The sequence below is a fragment of the Bos taurus genome, chromosome 10 (genome assembly GCF_002263795.3).
Source record: "Bos taurus isolate L1 Dominette 01449 registration number 42190680 breed Hereford chromosome 10, ARS-UCD2.0, whole genome shotgun sequence".
NCBI classification, from domain to species: Eukaryota; Metazoa; Chordata; class Mammalia; order Artiodactyla; family Bovidae; genus Bos; species Bos taurus.
This window is the reverse complement of record NC_037337.1, coordinates 102,881,351-102,902,685: the sequence shown is the minus strand read 5'-3', so window position 1 is coordinate 102,902,685 and position 21,335 is coordinate 102,881,351. Positions and strand designations below refer to the sequence as shown.

Sequence of the window (21,335 nt, the reverse complement as noted above, 5' to 3'; positions counted from 1 at the left end):
GACCTGGAAGGGAAAGCTGCCAAGTGGCAGTCAAAGGGTACAGAGTTTCTTTAGGGGAGGATATAAGTGGTTTAAAATTAACTGTGGTAATGACTGCATAACTCTGTGCATATATTAAAGCCTACTGAATTGGGCGAGTTTTACGCCATGTAAATCATATCTCCATAATGTTATACTATATGTATCTATCATATAATCCAACAATATCAATCTTAGTTATTCACCCAGGTTTAACATAAACAAATGTCCACACAAGGATTCAAAACAGAAACATTCACAGCAACTTCGTTCACAACAGCCAAAACCCAGAAATATCTCAAGTGGCTAACAAGTCACGGTATGTGGTGCGTGCGTGCCAAGTCACTTCAGTCGTGTCCGTCGCTTTGCGATCCTATGGACGGCAGCCGGCCAGGGTCCCCTGTCCACGGGATTCTCCAGGCAAGAACACCGGAGTGGGTTGCCATGCCCTCCTCCAGGGGATCTTCCCGACCCAGGGACTGAACTTGCAGAATGTCTACTGCATTAGCAGGAAGGCTCTTTACCACTAGCACCACCTGGGAAGTCCTGTGGTATGTGGTATACTCACACAATAGAATAGTGTTTGGGGCACAGGAGAGAGAAGGGGTAAATTACAGATACATGCAGGAACACAAATGAATCTAAAAACTTTACGATGAATGAAGGAAGCAAGACATGTTATATGCACAGTAACTTTAGGGAAGACTTATACAATCTATAATAACAGAAGATCAATGGTTGTCTAGGATGATGCTGAGATGGTCTGCAATACTCCAAGGATACTTTTTAGTCATGGGTGTATAATTCTGTTAAAATTCATGAAAACATATAATTTAAATCAGTGTGTCTTACTATGTTTCATTATACCCCATAAAATTAATTGTTAAAAAGTCAACGGAGATAAAGTACAATTCTTTTTTTTTTTTTAAGGTAGAATCCTAAAGATAACTAGTTCATCAAAAAGAAGGCAAGATGAAACAGAGTAAAAAATAACAAATGGGATAAATACAGAATAAATTACAGGATGGGAAACTAAAGCGTCTGCCTACAGTGCGGGAGACCCGGGTTCGATCCCTGGGTCAGGAAGATCCCCTGGAGAAGGAAATGGCACCCCACTCCAGTATTCGTGCCTGGAAAATCCCATGGACGGAGGAGATTGGTTGGCTACTGTCCATGGGGTCACAAAGAGTCGGACACGACTGAGCGACTTCACTATCACTCACTATTAATAACTACATTAAATGTAAACAGACTAAACAAGCCAATTTAAATACAAACACATAGGGTGGGGAAAGGTGTATCAGGCAAATGATAAGAAAGAAAGCTGTGTGGTTTTATCAATATCAGGCCAAGTAAATCTCAAGGCAAACAGTAGCATCAGAGATGAGAGACATTTCACAGTGGTGGAAACTTACACCCAACACTCACAAACGTGTACGCCCCTAACAAGAGAGCTTCACAACACACGCAGTGAGAGCTGACAGAACGGAAGGTGGAGAGTTCATAATTAAGAGACGGAGACTTAAAAGAAGACACAGAGTATTTGAATACTATCAAACTATCTGATTAACTGATATTTACAGAACTGTACTAATCAATTCCAGAATGTGCATATTTTTTTCAAACACATGGGACATTTACCAAAACAGTCCATATGTTAAAAAATATCAAAAGACACCAAAGAAGTGAAGTCATACAGTATATGTTCTTAGGTCACAATAATATTAAATTAGATATAAACAATTAAAAGACATCTAATAAATGCCCAAATATCTGATCTGACAATTAAATAACGTATTTCTAAATAATCCATGGACCAAAAGGTAATAAAAATACAGTCAGAATGTATGGGAAAGCAGTATTTTGAAACTGCATAGCTGTAAGTATTTGAATTAGAAAAAAACTGAAGTGTAGTATTACTGATCTAAGCAAGGGGCTGGGAAACTACAGTACAAACGCCAAGCCTAACACATTGTTTTTGTATGACCAGCAAACCAAAAGTAGTTTTTATATTTTAATATGGTGGTAGGGGGAGGTGGGAATCAAACAAATGACACTATTTTATGACTCATGAAAATTGCATGAAAATCAAATATCAACAACCAAAGTCATACTCATTCATTTATGCATTATCTACAATGGGAGAGTCGAGTAGTAACTGCAATTTCAGACAAGACAGTCTGCAAAGACTTAAATATTACTTATCTGAAATATTTACAGAAAAAGTTTACTAATTCCTAATCTAAGTTCTCGCTTGTATAAGCTGGAAAAGTAAGAGTAAACCAAACATAAAGTAGAAAGAAATATTAAAAATAACAAGTAGAAATCAAATAGACAGTGGAAAGAAAAGAGAAAATGTACAAAGGCAGATGTTGGTTCTTTGAAAAAGTAATAAAACTGATAAAGCTCCAGTTGCAAAGGGATCAAAACAAAAATAAATTGTTCACATCAGGAGTGAAAAGAAGAACATCATTATAGATCCTACAGAGACTATTAGGTTAATAGAGAAATACTGCAAAGACTTTATATCTAATAACTTGACAACTTCAACGAATAGACAAATTCCCTGGAAAACACGTATGACCAAAATTCAAACAGAAATAGAGAAGCTAAAGAAGTTCATATGTATTAAAGAAATCAAATTTATAGTAAAAAGTTATCACACAAAGAAATCCAAGTCACATTCCAAAAATCCCTCTCCAGAATTCACCACTGAATTCTACTAATAATTTAAGGTTGAGATAATACTCCGTCACTACAAGCTCTTTCAGAAACAGAGAAGCAGACGGACAGTTCCTGGGTCATGATCCGATGCATAACTCTGACCCTCAGAATCTCAAAAGTATTACAAATCAAAACTACAGACCAAACCCTCATGAGCACAGACACAAAACATCTTTAAGAACAACAACAAAACACGGCAGCAAACTGTATCCAGCCATACAAGTTTAATTTTCAGTTAAAAAAATTCATGTCCTACTCCACATTAAAAGAGCAAAATCTGGAGAACATCTCAATCCAATATAATAAAATCTTACAGCAAACTAGGAACAGAAGGGAACTTCCTCAAACAGACAGAAGATAACTATGACAGACATACATACCTAATGTAAACAAACTCTCTTCCCCTAAGACCAGTAACAAGACAAATGTTTGCTTTTACCACTTCGACTAAATGTCCTAGAGGTCCTAACCAATGCAATAATGAAGAAAAAGAAATACAAGGTCTAGAAATCAGAAAAGGAAATCATATCTGGTATATAATATGATTATATATGTATAAAACCCTATGAAATCTTAAAGACTAGAATGATTAAGTAAACCTAGCAATTTTACACAGTATCCCAGTCAACACAGAAAAATTAATTATATTTATATATATTACAACAAACAAAGTAAAAACTTTAAATGTATTATATCATTTAAAACAGCACCATAAAACATCAAATACCTGAGAACAGAACTAATTAGTATGTGTAACACCCTCACATTAGCACAAAAAAATTAAAAACACTTATATTAACACTGAGATTTATCATGATCACGAACTGGCAGACTCAATACAGCTAAGACGTACAGTCTCACCAAATGATATATACATGTGATACAGTATTATAATCCCAGTAGGTTTTCTTTGGAGAAATAGACAAGCTAATTCTAAAACTGACATGTAAGTATAAGGGATCTAAAGTAGTATTTAAAATGCTATCTTTTATCTCAGTATCTTAAATACAGTGGTGTTGTCTTTTTCAAAATTTGGGTAGGGGTTGGCAGCTAGTGTTTATTGAGTATCAGGTACTTTACAACCATCATTTGGTATTTTACAGATTAAAAAAAAACTTAGGCTCAATGAATTTAGACAACTTACAATGTTAATTATAACAATAATGACTATAATAAATAGCTTGTCCAAGATTAGAAAAATTAAAAGCAAGTATCACAGTCAATCACCCGTCGCTGGGCACTGCTGTGTGCCCCGTGTCATTCTCAGCGCTTCCAGTTAACACGCTCTTACAAACACTTAAGCTTTCAAACCACATGACGTTGTTACTAGCATCTCTGTATTACAGGAGAGGAAACTGAGAGTTAAATAACTCAGTTAAATAAGCAAAGGAGAGTTAAATAACTCGGCCAGGGTTACACAGCTTTCACCAGCAACACTGGCACTGAAACTGATGCGCCTGGTTTCAGACCCTGAGCCCGTGACTGCTGTGCACGACTGCCTCTCCAACAAGGGACAAGCTGGGATCTAACCCAGGTACAATTCGACTGTCTCAAAGCAGTCACATGGTATCTTCATAGCATCACCTACCTTATGTAAGGACTGAAAATTTTCTTGATGAAAGAAACAAAGAATTGAGTCTTTCTATGCTACTGACTTGGTCTTTTATTTATATTCTATCAAAGTTGAAGCTTATTTTGTCTAGGAAAAACCTTTACCCTCGTATTTTTTCATGAATCATCATCCTCTGTCTTCAGTTTTTCTGACTGGGTGACAGACTACTCTTATTTCTACAAGGGTCTTTTTTAAATCCAAGTTAGTTAGAAAATTTCTTATGCAGCCACTGGCTTCTTTGGTTCCTTTTCTTTCTCTTCTTTTGAACTTTTAAAAGTATATGGTTAAAATGGAACTTTATAGACAGGTCTTGCTTTCTCTTTTGAGCTGTCTTCTTTCTCAGGTGTCTGATATTGCTCTCATGCTTGTCTTATGACTCTGGCTTTTTGAAACTTGGTCTCTGAATATCAACTAGGCTTTCTGCTCTTCTTTACTGTTATGATTTCTAGTTTGAAGTAACAGTTGAAACTGGACATGGAACAACACATTGGTTCCAAATAGGAAAAGGAGTACATCAAGGCTGTAGATTGTTACCCTGCTTATTTAACTTATATGCAGAGCACATCATGAGAAACACTGGGCTGGAAGAAGCACAAGCTGGAATCAAGGTTGCCAGGAGAAATATCAATAACCTCAGATATGCAGATGACACCACTCTATGGCAGAAAGTGAAGAGGAACTAAAAAGCCTCTTGATGAAAGTGAAAGAGGAGAGTGAAAAAGTTGGCTTAAAGCTCAACATTCAGAAAACTAAGATCATGGCATCCAGTCCCATCACTTCATGGCAAACAGATGGGGAAACAGTGGAAACAGTGGCTGACTTTATTTCTGGGGGCTCCAAAATCACTGCAGATGGTGACTGCAGCTGTGAAATTAAAAGATGCTTACTCCTTGGAAGGAAAGTTATGACCAACCTAGACAGCATATTAAAAAGCAGAGACATTACTTTGCCAACAAAGGTCCGTCTAGTCAAGCTTATGGTTTTTCCAGTAGTCGTGTATGGATGTGAGAGTTGGACTATAAAGAAAGCTGAGTGCCAAAGAATTGATGCTTTTGAACTGTGGTGTTGGAGAAGACTCTTGGGAGTCCCTTGGACTGCAAGAGATCTAACCAGTCCATTCTAAAGGAGATCAGTCCTGGGTGTTCATTGAAGGACTGATGTTGAAGTTGAAACTCCAATACTTTGGCCACCTGATGCAAGGAGCTGACTCATTTGAAAAGACCCTGATGCTTGGAAAGACTGAAGGCAGGAGGAGAAGGGCACGGCAAAGGATGAGATGGTTGGATGGCATCACCGACTCAATGGACATGAGTCTGGGTAAATTCCGGGAGTTGGTGATGGACAGGGAGGCCTGGCGTGCTGCAGTCCATGGCGTCGTAAAGAGTCGGACACAACTGAGCGACTGAACTGAACTCAACTTCTAGTTTCAACGGCTGCTGGTATTCTTTCCAGTTTAGTATCACTGATCCATTTTTATTAACATTTTGCTAATAAGTTTTAATCTGTATTCTAGCTCTAACTTGATATAAAGGTCATTAGAATACTTAGATAATTTAATAAACATATATTGTTCATTTAAGAGGTGTGTATTAGTGTACTATTAACATAAATACATAGTAAAACCTATTATTAAGAATAATGCATTATTAAGAAGATGGTTTAATAACAATTTAGATAAGAAAGAATTAACAATTAGAAGCCAGTATAAGCTTCCCAGGTGGCTCACTGGTAAAAAGTCTCCCTGCCAATGCAAGAGGTGCAGGTTCAATCCCAAGGTTGGGATGATCCCACGTAAAAGGAAATGGCAACCTGCTCCAGTATTCCTGCCGGGAAATCCCAGGGACACAAAGTCTGGCGGGCTACAGTCCATGGGGTTGCAAAGAGTCAACACAACTTAGCAAATAAGCAACACAACAGCATAACATCATTAGGATAATAAATGACAAAATCATCTTTTAATTTACTTCTAACAAAAGGACAGTAGATAGGAAAAGAAACAGTATACTCTGATTTCAGTAAGGCATTCAAATCCTAATTATCACAATAATCTTACTGAATATAAGAATGAAATCTGGGATGAATTAAATGAATTTATAGCTGTGGTGAAAACCTTGCTCAAAAATATTAATTAATGAATAAGATATTAGCTTGCAAACAGGTTTTTATTGGCCTAATCCACTAATGGATAGGCATTAATAACAAAATTTTAGTTTTTTGCTTAAAAAAAAATAACCGACAACCCTGAATAAACATTAACTGACATGGGCAAAAATCTGCTGACCAACAAAGAACGAAAACTACTAAATGAAAAAAAAAAAAAAAAAGAAAGCATGACTAACATGAACAGAAGTCAGAAGACACAGGGAAGAAAAAAAACCCAAAAACCTATTTTCATTTCTGGTTGTTACCTTTCAGGAACAAGGTAACCAAGAAAAAGCTGACCAAGATGCTAACCTATTATCATATAATGCCATATAATGAAAACTAGAACTATTTAGCCAGGACGGTGACTGAGTGTTTGCACTTGCACAAGGAGAAAAAGAACATGTGAGGCAAGGAAAGGGTAGGTATACTTTCTTCAAGATGAGGAAGAACTTCACAATATTCAGAGCTGTTCAGAGAATGAACTTGACACAGTGATGTTCTCATCAACAGGGCTAAGGACAACCCAACAGAAACTTAAAGATTCAAGAATTCTTGTTTCTGGAAGGAATTTCATCTTTTTTATACAATAATACTACAATATTTATAGGCCTATGTAAATTAACTCATAGAAACTTTTAAAAATTATACTTAAAATTAGCAAAAGAAATCCATCATTACAAAAAAATAACACTTTACTTTTCTACCAAAGTGACAAATTTACACTATAAGCAACTTATTATATATAATAATCCGAAGTAAGAACACAACAGTAGTCAATTTCGTTGATAATAAAATCAACGAAAAATGAATGATAACACTATTATTTACAGAGTACATTAGAACTTCTCAAACTGCTTTTCCACCTGTTTGCCATCTAATCTGAAAACAACTCTGAGGCAGACAAGGCAGTTAGTATGAGTCCCATTTTACTGTCTTCTTGAGGCTAAGAGGGGAAAATGACTTTCCTCAGAATTCAAGTTGGTCCACAGGAGGAAGTATGAATCTAGAGCTCATGCCTCCTGGTTAGTGCCCCTTCTTTCTTTCTTTTGCCACATGGCCAGTGGGGTCTTAGTTCCCTGACCAGAAACTGAATCCAGGCCCACGGCAGTGGGAGTGCCAAGTCTTGACCATGGACCCCCAGGGAATTCCCCATTCTTTCTTTAATAACTTTGTTCTCCCTTCAATGAATACGACATTTTCATTGTACAACGGTTAGAATTCAGATAAATCATCTTCCTAATTAGACAACGTATCAATATTAACAAGAAACTTTAACTTATGTTTGAAATGAATAAAAAAGAAATAACTCAAATAAATGACTAAGAAAAAATTTCTTTTACTTCCCAAAATACTAAGCTGAAAAAACAGAAGGCTAACAGGATCAGTTAAGTAGAATACTGTTTTCTTGACCAACCATTAAATATTTTACATGTAAATACTCAACACCAAAATGGAGACACACTTCGTTAAATGGGGCTCTAGCAATATTAGATTTCTCATCTTCATAAGCTTAAAGAACACAATCTAAGTTTCCTTTTTAATGATATAATTATCAGGTAAAACCATTACCTTGGGTGTGCTTCCTTTAATGAATTTTTTAATTGAAGACAACAAGCCGGTTTCATTCTTCGGTGGTTTTTCTCCTCCTGAAGGCAGGCTGTCATCAACTTCTGAGTATTTCCTCTTTGCTCTGGCAGTGCGTTGTGTTTGGATTTGATTTGATTGCTGAGAAGCCTTCCGTGTTCTCAGCCTCATCTTTTATGGGTGCCACATGTAAAACTATAAAAGAAAAATAATCAGGTTATTAAAATTAAGCCTAGTGTACCCACGTGTGCCCAGTTTACCTAGGTTTGTAGAATCTTAGTTTCCCTGATGGGGATCAAAACCAGGCCCTCAGCACAGACAGTGCAGAGTCCTAACCTCTAGAGCACCAGAGAATTCCCAAGAAACTAACTTTTTAACTGAAAGGCATAGTGCTTTGAATTTTATTACATTCTCCCAAATAACCTTCCCACAACTTCTGAAATATTACACCCTGTGATCTAATAGAGTGTGCACGTCCCTTTCAGAATACTGTAGTGCCTCCATCCTTGCTGACACTATCATTCATTTAATCACTCATTCGTTCAACAAGTATTTACTGGGTAAGTAAGTACCTGGTAAAACAAGAGAGAGAAGGTTTTTACCCTCAGGAGATCACAATGTAGTGGAAAAAACCCTTAAGTCATTGAATGAATTAGTTCCAAGAACACAATTCTAATAATCAACAAGTACAAAAGTGCGGCAAGATTGAGTCAATCATTTTACAGGATTTGATCTTACCACATGCGTCGATCCTTTAAAAACCAAACTCATCTGGCTCAAGCTGCCGGAGTAGAAGGATGGTGCTCATCTTCTGCGAGAGCACAAAACTCCAACTAGCCGCTGAACAACCAAGGACAGGAGGACACTGGAACCCACCAGAAAAAGACACCCCACGTCCAAAGACAAAGAAGCAGCCTCAGTGAGATGACGGGAGGGGCACAATCACAATAAAATCAAATCCCATGCCCACCGGCTGGGTGACCCACAAACTGGAGAACAGTAATACCAAAGAAGTTCTCCCACTGTTGTAAAGGTTCTGAACCCCATGTCAGGCTTCCCAGCCTGGGGATCTGACAAAGGGACTGAGAATCCCCAGGGAATCTGGCCTTGAAGGCCAGCAGGATTTGTTTACAGGACTTCCACAGGACTGGGGGAAACAGAAGCTGCAGTCTTGGAGGGCACAAACACTCCTGCACACACCAAGACCCAGAGGAAAGGAGCAGGACCCCACAGGAGACAGAGCAGAGACACCAACTGGCATTGAAGAGTCTCCTGTGGGTGTGGAGGTCGGCAGGGGCTCAGCACAGAGATGGGGTGCTGGCGGCAGCAGGTGGGGCAGGCCCCCTCGGCATAAACCCTCTTGGAAGTCCCTCTTGGAAGTCCCCATTAACCCTACCACAGAGCCTGTAGAACCCAGGGCCAAACGACTACCAGGGAGGGAGTGAAACCCCACCCATCGGCAGATAACTGGGTTAAAGTTTTACTGAGCAAGGCCCTGCCCACCAGAGCAAGACCCAGTTTTTCCCACCACCAGTTCCTGCCTCTGCATCTTCTCCATTAGAAGAAGTAAGAACCACAGTCCCACAGTGGCTTAAACAGAAACCACATTATCGAAATTTAATTAGGAAGAAAAAGCAGAAAGTTATGTCCCAGATGAAAGGACAAGATAAAACCCCAGAAAATCTAAATGAAGTGGAGATATGCAACTTTCCAGAAAAAGAATTCAGAATAATCATAGTGAAGATGATCCAGGATCTTGGGAAAACAATGGAGAAGATGCAAGAAATATTTACCAAAGACCAGCAAGAACCAAAGAACAGAAGTGAACAGTACCCTAGAAGGAACAGGATAACTGAGGCAGAAGAACAGGTAAATGACTGCAGGACAGAAAAGTGGAAACCACCGCCACACAACATAATATAGGAAGAAGGCGGCAAAAAAAGAAGACAGCCTAACAGACCTCTAGAACAACGTTCAACACAACAACATTCACATCACAGGGTCCCAGAAGGAGGAGAGAGAGAGAAAGGACCTGAGAAAACACCTAAAGAGATAATAGCTAAAAACTTCCCTAACATGGGAAAGGAAATAGTCAACCAAGTTCAGGAAGCACAGAGTCCCAGGCAGGATAAACCCAAGAAGAAACACAACAAGATGCATAATAACCAAACTGACAAAAGTTAGAGACAGAGATAAAATACTAAAAATAACAATGGAAAAACGACAAATAACATACAAGGGAACTCCCATGAGGCTATTAGCTGATTTTTCAACAGTAACTCTACAAGCCAGAAGGGAATGGCATGATATATTTAAAGTGATGAAAGGGAAGAACCTATAGCCAAGAATACTCTACCCAGCAAGACTCAGATTTGATGGAGAAATCAAAAGCTTTCCAGTCAAGCAAAAGCTAAGAGAATTCAGCACCATCAAACCACCTTTATAGCAAACGCTAAAGGAACGTCTCTAGACAGGAAACAAGCGAAGGAAAAGACCTACCTACAGAAAATAAACCCAAAACAATTAAGAAAACTGTAATAGGATCAAATAAACCAACCAAAAGACAGAGGCTGGCTGGGAGATGAAAACATGTGCATGCATGCACTTCCACTCACCACGTCACTCTGCTTGACCCCTCCCCCCATTGTTTGTAATTATTTTATACTGTTAATCATGTTCCCATTATGGCTTGCAATTGTAATTTTTATTTTTTGTCAGGCTGTTGATTGTGAAAACTGACAAATATCTTTTACTATCGTGATTATGTAACTATTACTCACTTAATACTACTGCATCATGATTGGTCAACAGAACAATGATAGAACTCTGTATCATCCAGAACTACTATTTAATAGAAACACCTGTAATCACTTTTTAAAATCCAGATGCATATCAGAATTATCTTGACATTTTTTGAAAAATACAAATGCCCAAGTATTGATTTTTTCCTCCAGAGCTCCGGACATGCTTCTAACGAGCAGCCGTGTTTAAAGCACCTGGACTATATGATGATCTTTGATCTGGCCTGTTTCCCTTTCCCTATTTCATACTCAGTGTTCCCATTTCGGAGAAGGCAATGGCACCCCACTCCAGTACTCTTGCCTGGAAAATCCCATGGACGGAGGAGCCTGGTAGGCTGCAGTCTATGGGGTCGCTAAGAGTCGGACACGACTAAGTGACTTCACTTTCACTTTTCACTTTCATGCACTGGAGAAGGAAATGGCAACCCACTCCAGTGCTCTTGCCGGGAGAATCCCAGGGACGGGGGAGCCTGGTGGGCTGCCGTCTATGGGGCTGCACAGAGTCAGACACGACTGAAGCGACTTAGCAGCAGCAGCAGTTCCCATTTCACTTAGTTTATGTTTTCCAATTTTTCCATCTCTTTTTTTTTTTTTGATGTTCCTTCTCAACCTTTATCAAGCATAGTAGAAAAGCTTTGCACAGATATATATAAATAGTATATACAACACATGTATTTTAGAAACTTACGAATTTTTGCCTAACTAAAACTTTATGACATTTTGATTCCACTTGTTTGATTTAGTATGAATAGAATGCTAAACTTCTAATTTAAAAAAAAAACAGATATGCATCAAGCAACAAAGGTTTATTGTACACCACAGGGAACTACAGTCAGTATCTTGTGAAGTGAAGTAAAAGTCGCTCAGTCGTGTCTGACTCTTTGTGACCCAATGGACTATACAGTCCATGGAATTCTCCAGGCCAGAATACTGGCTTGGGTAGCCTTTCCCTTCTCCAGGGGATCTTCCCAACCCAGAGATCGAACCCAGGTCTCCTGCACTGCAGACTGATTCTTTACCAGCTGATCCACAACGGAAGCCCAAGAATACTGGAGTGCGTAGCCTATCCCTTCTCCAGCAGATCTTCCTGACCCAGGAATTGAACTGGGGTCTCCTGCATTGCAGGCAGATTCTTTACCAACTTATCAGGAAGCCAACCTTTCAAAATCTCAGGTTATCTCCATTTGCACTTGCAATTCCTAGCCCCTTTCAGTGTTTTTCAGATGGCTATCACTGCTTCAGCGGCAAATCCGAACGGAAAACATCCAGGCACAGCATTATCCAATAGAACTTTCTGCAACAATGGAAATACTTTGTGTCTGCACTGTCCCATACGGCAGCCACTAGACGTGGGTGGAAACCAAGTGCTTAACATGTAATTAGTGTGACTGAGGAATTGAATTTTTAATTTCACTTAGTTTTTATTAATTTAATTTTAAATAGCCACCTGTGCCTAGTGGCTATCATATTAGAGAGTGCATGTCTAAGGGACGAATCTTGTAACAACTTATAATGGAAAATAATATACATGTGTACCTGAATCACCAGCTGCGCACCGGGAACACTGTGAACCTACTGCGCCAGTGACACGTACAAAGGAAAAAGCTAGCACCACAAAGAAAAGACGAGGGCATCAGTCTGAACTCTCATTTTACTGGTGAGAAAAGTAATGACTGGCAAAGTTGTCCCAAGACTCAGTAGTTGAGAATATTCCCCGAATTAGAATCTGTTAAAGAGACAACTGAGAAAAGAGTGAAAACTACTATACTAAGAATCAAGAGATGTTACTTCTAATCCTACTTCAATCATCACTAAACTATAGCCCCTTAACTATCTTTTCCCCTGTATATTGAATACATTCATCTTGACGCTCAAAATGGAAATGGATTTAGAAAAGGCTGTAAAGTGCAGAGGACATACAACTACTCACAGCAGTGAGCACAGTCCCAGAAAGGTCTGACCTGTTAGGCACGCTAAACTCTTAAAGGTACAGGAATTCTTGGCAAAGAGCAGGGTCTTACAGACAAATGAGGAAGCTGAAGTGATGTCTTTAATAACCCAACACAATGTCCACAGAAGAAGAGTTAGGATGCCTCCCTTTTTTAAAATACAGAAAGTGCACACACGCACACACACAAAATCTATTTCAACCAAAAACCCAAACTCAAAGGCTTCACCAGAAGAGTACTAAAATATCTTTCCATTGTTTTTCATCACCAAATGGTGCTCAGTTTTTAAGTTGTCATCCCCAAATAAAATAAATACTGCCTTTTTTCCTAAAGAGTCAATATGAACTTCTAAGGGATTTACTCAAGGCATGTATTACTAAAAACTCTACAGTGTAAAAATTTTAATTTTTTGTTCTTCAGCACAGCACTCCTTAGAAAAGGAAAATTCCCATATAGCAAATGCATAGGGGAATTTTTCACAAAGAAAGCTGTTTGTATTTGATTTAAATTTTTAAAAATATTTTCAAAAATATCTATGAATAAACCTATCTTAAGTCCAGAATCATTCAAAGAAAATGAAATTCTGACATCACTGTCGGCCACCATGCTCACTGGTTTCTGTACCGTCTATGGCACAGTATAGCAAAAGCAGCCTAAGACAACATGCAAATGAATGGACACAGTTGTGTACAAAGCAAACAAACAAGTGTTTAGAAGCAGTCAGTCCACGGGCAGTAGTCTGCAGACATGCACTAAGTGACTTTATAACCCAATTAGACTATTCTAAATTTTTCAATAGCAATGGTTCACGCCAGATGAAAAATGGAGTAATATATTTAAAATAAAATAATCAAGGGAAGAACATACAAACCAAAGATTTTATATCCAACAGAAATAACTTGCAAAAATAACAGCTATGGACAAACTATTACCAATGTGTAAGAATTCGGTGAATACTGTGCTCAGGGAATCCTTCCTGAAAAACTTAAATGAGCATTTCAGAAAACCAAATTGACTACAGGTATTCCTTTAGAACCAATGGTGATTGTCAAACATAAAACATATAGCTACAAACAGTTATCATGTAATAGCTATATTCTATATAAATGTAGATTCACTCAACCTTTTACAAGTGAGGGAGAGACTTCCCCGGTAGTTAGGACTCCACACTTCCACTGCAAGGGGCACCGATTTGATCCATGGTAGGGAAACCAGGATCCCACGTGCCACCCAGCACGGCCAAAACAGAAAGAAAGTAGGCAAGAGTGGGGAGAGCACTGCCAAGAAAAAGGTATATAGTGCTTCGGTAGTCATACATATTATCTTCAAATCTTCCAATACTGGTACTGCTCCTCTGAAACTGCTGTGAGAGTAATTTATTAATATTTCCGTTTCTAAGCCCACATCTGTCATCTACCAGGTTCCTGAGAGCCAAGACACGGCATTGAGCAAAACAACAGGGAAGCAGGATGGAGAGCCAGAATACAGCCCCATCAGAGCCTGACCACGACCAGTGAGGACGCCAACAAACCCTGTCCTCAAAAAGCAACAGTACAACTCGACAAACGACAAAAACCACCGTTAGCAGTTCACTTCAGTCGCGCAGTCGTGTCCGACCCTTTGCGACCACATGGACCGCAGCACACCAGGCCTCCCTGTCCATCACCAACTCCCGCAGTTCACCCAAACTCATGTCCATTGAGTCGGTGATGCCATCCAACAATCTCATCCTCTGTCGTCCCCTTCTCTGCCTGCCTTTAATCCTTCCCAGAATTAGGGTCTTTTCGGATGAGTCAGCTCTTCGCATCAGGTGGCCACAGTATTGGGAGTTTCAGCTTCAATATTAGTCCTTCCAATGAACACCCAGGACTGATCTCCTTTAGGATGGACTGGTTGGATCTCCTTGCAGTCCAAGGGACTCTCAAGAGTCTTCTCCAACACCACAGTTCAAAAGCATCAATTCTTCGGCGGTCAGCTTTCTTCACAGTCCAACTCTCACATCCATACATGACTACTTGGAAAAACCATAGCCCTGACTATATGGACCTTTGTTGGCAAAGTAATGTCTCTGCTTTTTAATATGCTGTCCAGATAGGTCATAATTTTCCTTCCAAGGAGTAACCGTCTTTTAATTTCATGGCTGCAATCACCATCTGCAGTGATTCTGGAGCCAAAAAAAAAAAAAAGTCTGTCGCTGTTTCCACTATTTTCCTCATCTATTTGCCATGAAATGATGGGACCAGATGCCATGATCTTAGTTTTCTAAATGTTGAGCTTTAAGCCAACTTTTTCACTCTCTTCTTTCACTTTCATCAAGAGGCTCTTTAGTTCTTCTTCATTTTCTGCCATAAGGATGGTGTCATCTGCATATCTGACGTTACTGATATCTCTTCCAGCAATCTTGATTCCAGCTTGTGTTTCTTCCAGCCCAGTGTTTCTCATGATGTACTCTGCATTTAAGTTAAATAAGTAGGGTGGCAATATACAGCCTTGACATACTCCTTTTCCTATTTGGAACCAGTCTGTTGTTCCATGTCCAGTTCTAACTGTTGCTTCCTGATCTGCATATAGGTTTCTCAAGAGGCAGGTCAGGTGGTCTGGTAGTCTCATCTCTTTCATTGTTTTCCACAGTTTATTGTGATCCACACAGTCAAAGGCTTTAGCATAGTCAACAAAGCAGAAATAGATGTTTTTCTGGAACTCTCTTCCTTTTTCCATGATCCAGCGGATGTTTGCAATTTGATCTCTGGTTCCTCTGCTTTTCTAAAACCAGCTTGAACATCTGGAAGTCCACAGTTCACATATTATTGAAGCCTGGCTTGGAGAATTTTGAGCATTACTTTACTAGCGTGTGAGATGAGTGCAATTATGCAATAGTTTGAGCATTCTTTGGCATTGCCTTTCTTTGGGATTGGAATGAAAACTGACCTTTTCCAGTCCTGTGGCCATTGCTCTTTTCCAGATTTGCTGGCATATTGAGTGCAGCACTTTCACAGCATCATCTTTCAGGATTTGAAATAGCTCAGCTGGAATTCCATCATCTCCACTAGCTTAGTTCATACTGGTGCTTTCTAAGGCCCACTTGACTTCACATTCCAGGTTGTCTGGCTCTAGGTGAGTGATCACACCATCGTGATTATCTTGGTCGTGAAGATCTTTTTTGTATAGTTCTTCTGTGTATTCTTGCCACTTCTTAGTACCTTCTGCTTCTGTTAGGTCCGTACGATTTCTGCCCTTTACTGAGCCCATCTTTGCATGAAATGTTCCCTTGGTATCCCTAATTTTCTTGAAGAGATCTCTATTCTTTCCCATTTTGTTGTCCTCTATTTCTTTCGATTGATCGCTGAGGAAGGCTTTCTTATCTCTCCTTGCTATTCTTCAAAACTCTGCATTCAAATGACCGTATCCTTCCTTTTCTCTTTTGCTTTTCACTTCTCTCCTTTTCACAGTTATTTGTAAGGCCTCCTCAGACAGCCATTTGGGTTTTGCATTTCTTTTTCTTGGGGATGGTCTTGATCCCTGTCTCCTGTAAAGTGTCACCAACCTCAGTCCATAGTTCATCAGGCACTCTATCAGATCTAGTCCCTTAAATCTATTTCTCACTTCCACTGTATAATCACAAGGGATCTGATTCAGATCATACCTGAATGGTCTCGTGGTTTTCCCTACTTCCTTCAATTAAAGTCTGAATTTGGCAATAAGGAGTTCACGATCTGAGCCACAGTCAGCTCCCAGTCTTGATTTTCCTGACTGTATAGAGCTTCTCCATCTTTGGCTTCAAAGAATATAATCAATCTGATTTCAGTGTTGACCATCTGGTGATGTCCATGTGTAGAGTCTTGTTTTGTTGGAAGAAGGTGTTCGCTATGACCAGTGCCTTCTCTTGGCAAAACTCTGTTAGCCTTTGCCCTGCTTCATTCTGTACTCCAAGGCCAAATTTGCCTGTTACTCCAGGTGTTTCTTGATTTCCTACCTTTGCATTCCAGTCCCCCATAATGAAATGGACATCTTTTTTGGGTGTTAGTTCTAGAAGGTCTTGTAAGTCTTCATAAAACCGTTCAACTTCAGCTTCTTCAGCATTACTGTCAGGGCACAGACTTGGATTATCATGATATGGTTTGCCTTGGAAACGAACAGAGATCATTCTGTCATTTTTGAGATTGCATCCAAGTACTGCATTTCGGACTCTTCTGTTGATTACGATGGCTACTCCATTTCTTCTAAGGGATTCTTTCCCACAGTAGTAGACCTGGGGAGTTCATCTTTCAGCGTCCTATCTTTTTGCCTTTTCATACTGTTCATAGCATATCATACTGTTCATACCATATCAGCACTATGGAAATCAACCAAAAGCAAACAACAATCTGAGAGTACTTTAAAAAACATTCAACTATTAGTAAAAACACTGAAGTGTCTGAAAACAAAACAAAACATTGAGAGCCTGTGTCATTCTTGTTCGGGGCTGCTCCATTCTACACCCATCCGCAAGCACCCAAAGTCTGGCAGGCTGAAATGACTGGTAGCTTTGAGGTTACCATAAAAAAAGGCTCACATGATTGAGAGCAGTTGGACAATGACCACATTCTGGTGGTAGCATCAGTGTAAGTGACAATCCTGGTCTAAGTGATAACTTCTGTGGCAGAGCTAGGAGGACCGAGACTTCCCCATCCTTGAGCTCTGGGGCTGCTGGGACAATATTCCTGGCAGAGGCAGCATACACACACAGCAGCAACTACAGAGGCACAAGCTCCCACTCTCTCCTGGCCAACTCTGCAGCTGCATGGAAGAACACAGGAGATACAAAGTGAACCGGTGAGAATAAGAGCTTGAAAAGGCCTGCAAAAGGCCTGAACTTTGAATGTGCACTGCACACGAGTCCACAGGTAAGAGACAGAAGCATTACTGCGCAAGATGTTTAGGCATGATATTTGTTCAATCATTAGCTTACCATAAGGCAATGCAGACACCAGGGTGTGCCTTAGTAAAGCTTCAAAATTAAAACAAAAATTAAAACAAAACAAAACAAAACAACACCAACCAACAAACTAAGCAAAGTCATCAGTAGCTATATCCTGCAGGAAGGCATATTCCACAGATTTTGCCTATGGGAATTACAAAACAACCAACCTTCAGGGAAAAAATTCTGAATCCAGAGTGGCTATCTGTTATCTAAGGGACTGGTTTTCAACAAAAAAGTATGAGACATGCAAAGCAACAGGAAAAAAATAACCCAAACTTGGGGGGGAGGGGGAAGCTGTGAATATGTATTATATGCCAGGCTTACAACAATCCAAGGAATGGATAAGTATTTAGTGTATGAAAGACAAAATTCACTCTTGATCCCTTACAAGTTTAAAATATTCTCTATTTCAACTGGACATATTTTTTATCTAAAACATATGTTGTTAGAAGTCTTTAAAAGCACAAAAATACGAAAAGAACTCACATAATTCCTCAGTCCAGAGATGACTGAAATGTGGATATGCATTACTGACTGTTTAAACACATATAAATATTTTAATCAATAGAGTTATACTACAGTTATGACCTGACCTATTTCTTCCCCTTTTATACTATTGCTCAGTAGCTCAGTAGTGTACAACTCTTTGCAACCCCATGGAATTTTCCAGACAAGAATACTGGGGTGGGTTGCCATTTCCTCCTCCATTTTATTCTGTTAACTCCCTACTAATATTCTCTGAAAAATCTGAGAACATAATTTTTAATGGCCACATAATATTCCAACATTCAGATAAATGTTCTACAATTTATATGGCCACTGACCTGTCAGAAAATTAAACTGTTCATAATTACTCACTAATATCACTTCAAATGTAATAACCTTATATATAAATTTCAGTCCAAATATCTGATTCTTAATTTCTTAGAAGGGAATTCATTAGGTCAAAAATTGTTAACATTTGGTAGCACTTCTAGAAATACTAGACTTCCCTGGTGGTGCAGATGGTAAAGCATCTGCCTACAATGTGGGAGACCCGGGTTCAATCCCTGGGTCGGGAAGATCCCCTGGAGAAGGGAATGGCAACCCACTCTAGTACTCTTGCCTGGAAAATCTAACAAAGTATTTTTTGGAAAGATGGTTTCAACCAGCAGGATACAAAGAATCTGACTAAATAAACATCAGAATTTATTTTTAATTTTCAAAATGTTGGCTTATTAAAAGTAAAAATATTTTAAATAATCATAACTAATAAAACTAAACATTTTAATTCTATTTATAGGTTACCAACATTTCACATTTTTTAAAATGCCTATGGATGCTCTTTTCTCATTTTTTTCCTAAGAATCTAAAATACTAAGGTTGAAAAAACCTTTGGTTCAACCGTCCCAACCAAAGCAGAAACCAAAGCAGATTCCTGTCTAAAGGTAATCTAGAATCTGCTAGAATGCTGAAAGAGACAGAGTTTACTGCATAATAATGCAAATACTAAGAATATTAAATGAACTCTAAACAAAAAACCATTTTTAAACTGAGTAAATCCTGCAAATATGTACTGTCACTCTCCTCATTTAATAAATGTCTAAGAATTTAACTCTAGCAATTTGGTTAGCCATAATTTTCCCTGTTTTAAACACAAAGTTTAAAAATTATATTATCGTTTTTAGTTTGCCAATTAAGGCCTAATTTTGAGTTTAGATATTTGCAATATTTTCCCCCAACTCCCCAAAATAACAGAACTGTATTTAATACTTTAAAATAAAGGTTTAAATGTCAATGCTTATCTGAATACAGAAACATAATCCAACCAAATATTACACACAACCAAAGCACTGTGTAAAAACTACTGTGTTAGTTTTCTGGTAGGCTGACTTCGGAAGACCCAACCATCAACCTATTCTTTCCAAACATAAAGTAACTGCTTCAGCTACAGAAAAGGTTAAAGTGATATATAATGAATAGCTGTCCTTTAAAAAGTAGTACTCATTATTTCCATTTCATTTTTTTCATTATTTCCATTTTATGACAGAAAGAAAATAAGATGGAGACAATGGCAAAAGTGTGTTACTCTTCAGATAATTTCAATAAAAATAACCAGCAATGTAAAAACAGTCTATCATTAACAAAAATTTTAATTAATTAAAAAATTATCAAATTTTTCAATTTGCTATATCCTGTTTTATTTTTTACTTCTGCTCTTTTTCTAACAGTTATTCACAATGGGTGATTTTACCGCAAACAAAGGGTTAAGCAGGTTAAGAGAAAGAGGGGTTCTGGGAAAAGATAAGGGAAACTACAGAGGAGGTGCTGACCACAAGACAGTTTTGGGGGAATCAGTGTCTAGAAAAAAAGTAACCTAGGGCCAGTTAAGAAATTGATCTCTTTCTCTAGTGCCAGTTTACCCAGTTTGAACCCTTTCCTTTGGTCCAAACCAAAGAGAAAGCAAGGGAGTTATCCCAAGCAACTTGAGACCTAAGAAGTCATGGAGTTACAAACTACAGCTTCCAGAAAAGAGAGCTCCCCTGACTAGTAATTGGAGTTTCACCTAAAGATTCATTTTTATGCATTAATAGGGTTCTGCCTATGGAAAGGAAAAAGCTGGGGAAAATGCCACTACCAGCATAACAAAAACTACAGAATTAAACTTTTCTTGAAGAGAGAGAGCTGAGGACCCAGGCCAACCAAACAAAGATACAAGACAAGACAAGCCCTTTCCAGGAGACAGGATATAAGCACTGGCTTACCTGTGGCAGGGCAAGCAGAGAGACAGTGGTGCTATAAAAGCAGGTAAAAAGAATTCATCTCGATTGTTAACACAAACTACTAAACGCGAAGTGCAGGCCAGCACAGGCCTATGGCGCTCCTGGGAGCAGCAGACGCGATGGGAACCCAGGCCCGTCTTCAGGCCCTCCGCCAGAGACCACCAGCAGTGCTCCCCATGGGGGCGCACGAGGCTGGAGAGAGCTGAAGCCTGGAGCAGCCGGGGGCGCCCTACCAGACCCTCCTTCTCTAAGGAACAAACATTGGAAGGCAGGAGGAGGAGCAGCAGGGGCAGTGCCCCACTAGGATGGGGCAGAGTGTAAGCAAAGCCCTCTACTGATCCTTCTGCACGACTGCAGGGGCAGGTCTCGGGCCCGGATCTCAGACCACCTAAGGCAGGTTTTTCCAAACAAGATGTGTAAAGATACAAGGCCCAGTTTGGCATACCAGGGCAACATCACTGAAAGCCCACCAGCTCTGACGCCCAGACATACAGAGCCTATCCAGGACTGAGACTGGATGAGGACAAAGGACTTCCGGACTCCAGCACCGTGTAACAAGCACCAACTGCACTTACCTCTGGGAAAGGGTTAGGGGCGCTTCGATTCCACAGAGCTACAGGCACACAGGGAAAGCCAAAATCCGAGAGTCAATTGGGAAAACTGAGGAACACTTTCTCATACCTCCACTTCTAGCTCAAGCACAAAGTAACACTGGAGAAATCTGAAGCCAACGGTGCACTTGAGGTATCCTATGAAACAACAAAACCAAAACTCAGCCTA

At 39.3% G+C, this 21,335-nt stretch overlaps 1 protein-coding gene across 5 annotated transcripts in view; it reads right to left on the bottom strand.

Moving 5' to 3' along the window:
- The window catches only part of CTDSPL2 (CTD small phosphatase like 2), a 75,819-nt gene that overhangs the window by 42,705 nt on the left and 11,779 nt on the right, over positions 1 to 21,335 (bottom strand). For all 5 annotated transcript variants that reach the window (XR_236236.5, XM_024997759.2, XM_005212211.5 and 2 more), the window contains exon 2: positions 8,069 to 8,278. Coding sequence is in view for 4 of the 5 variants with exons in the window: in XM_024997759.2 (XP_024853527.1) it covers positions 8,069 to 8,254 (186 nt within the window). In the remaining variant the exon portion in view is untranslated. The remainder of the gene's footprint in view (positions 1 to 8,068; positions 8,279 to 21,335) is intronic.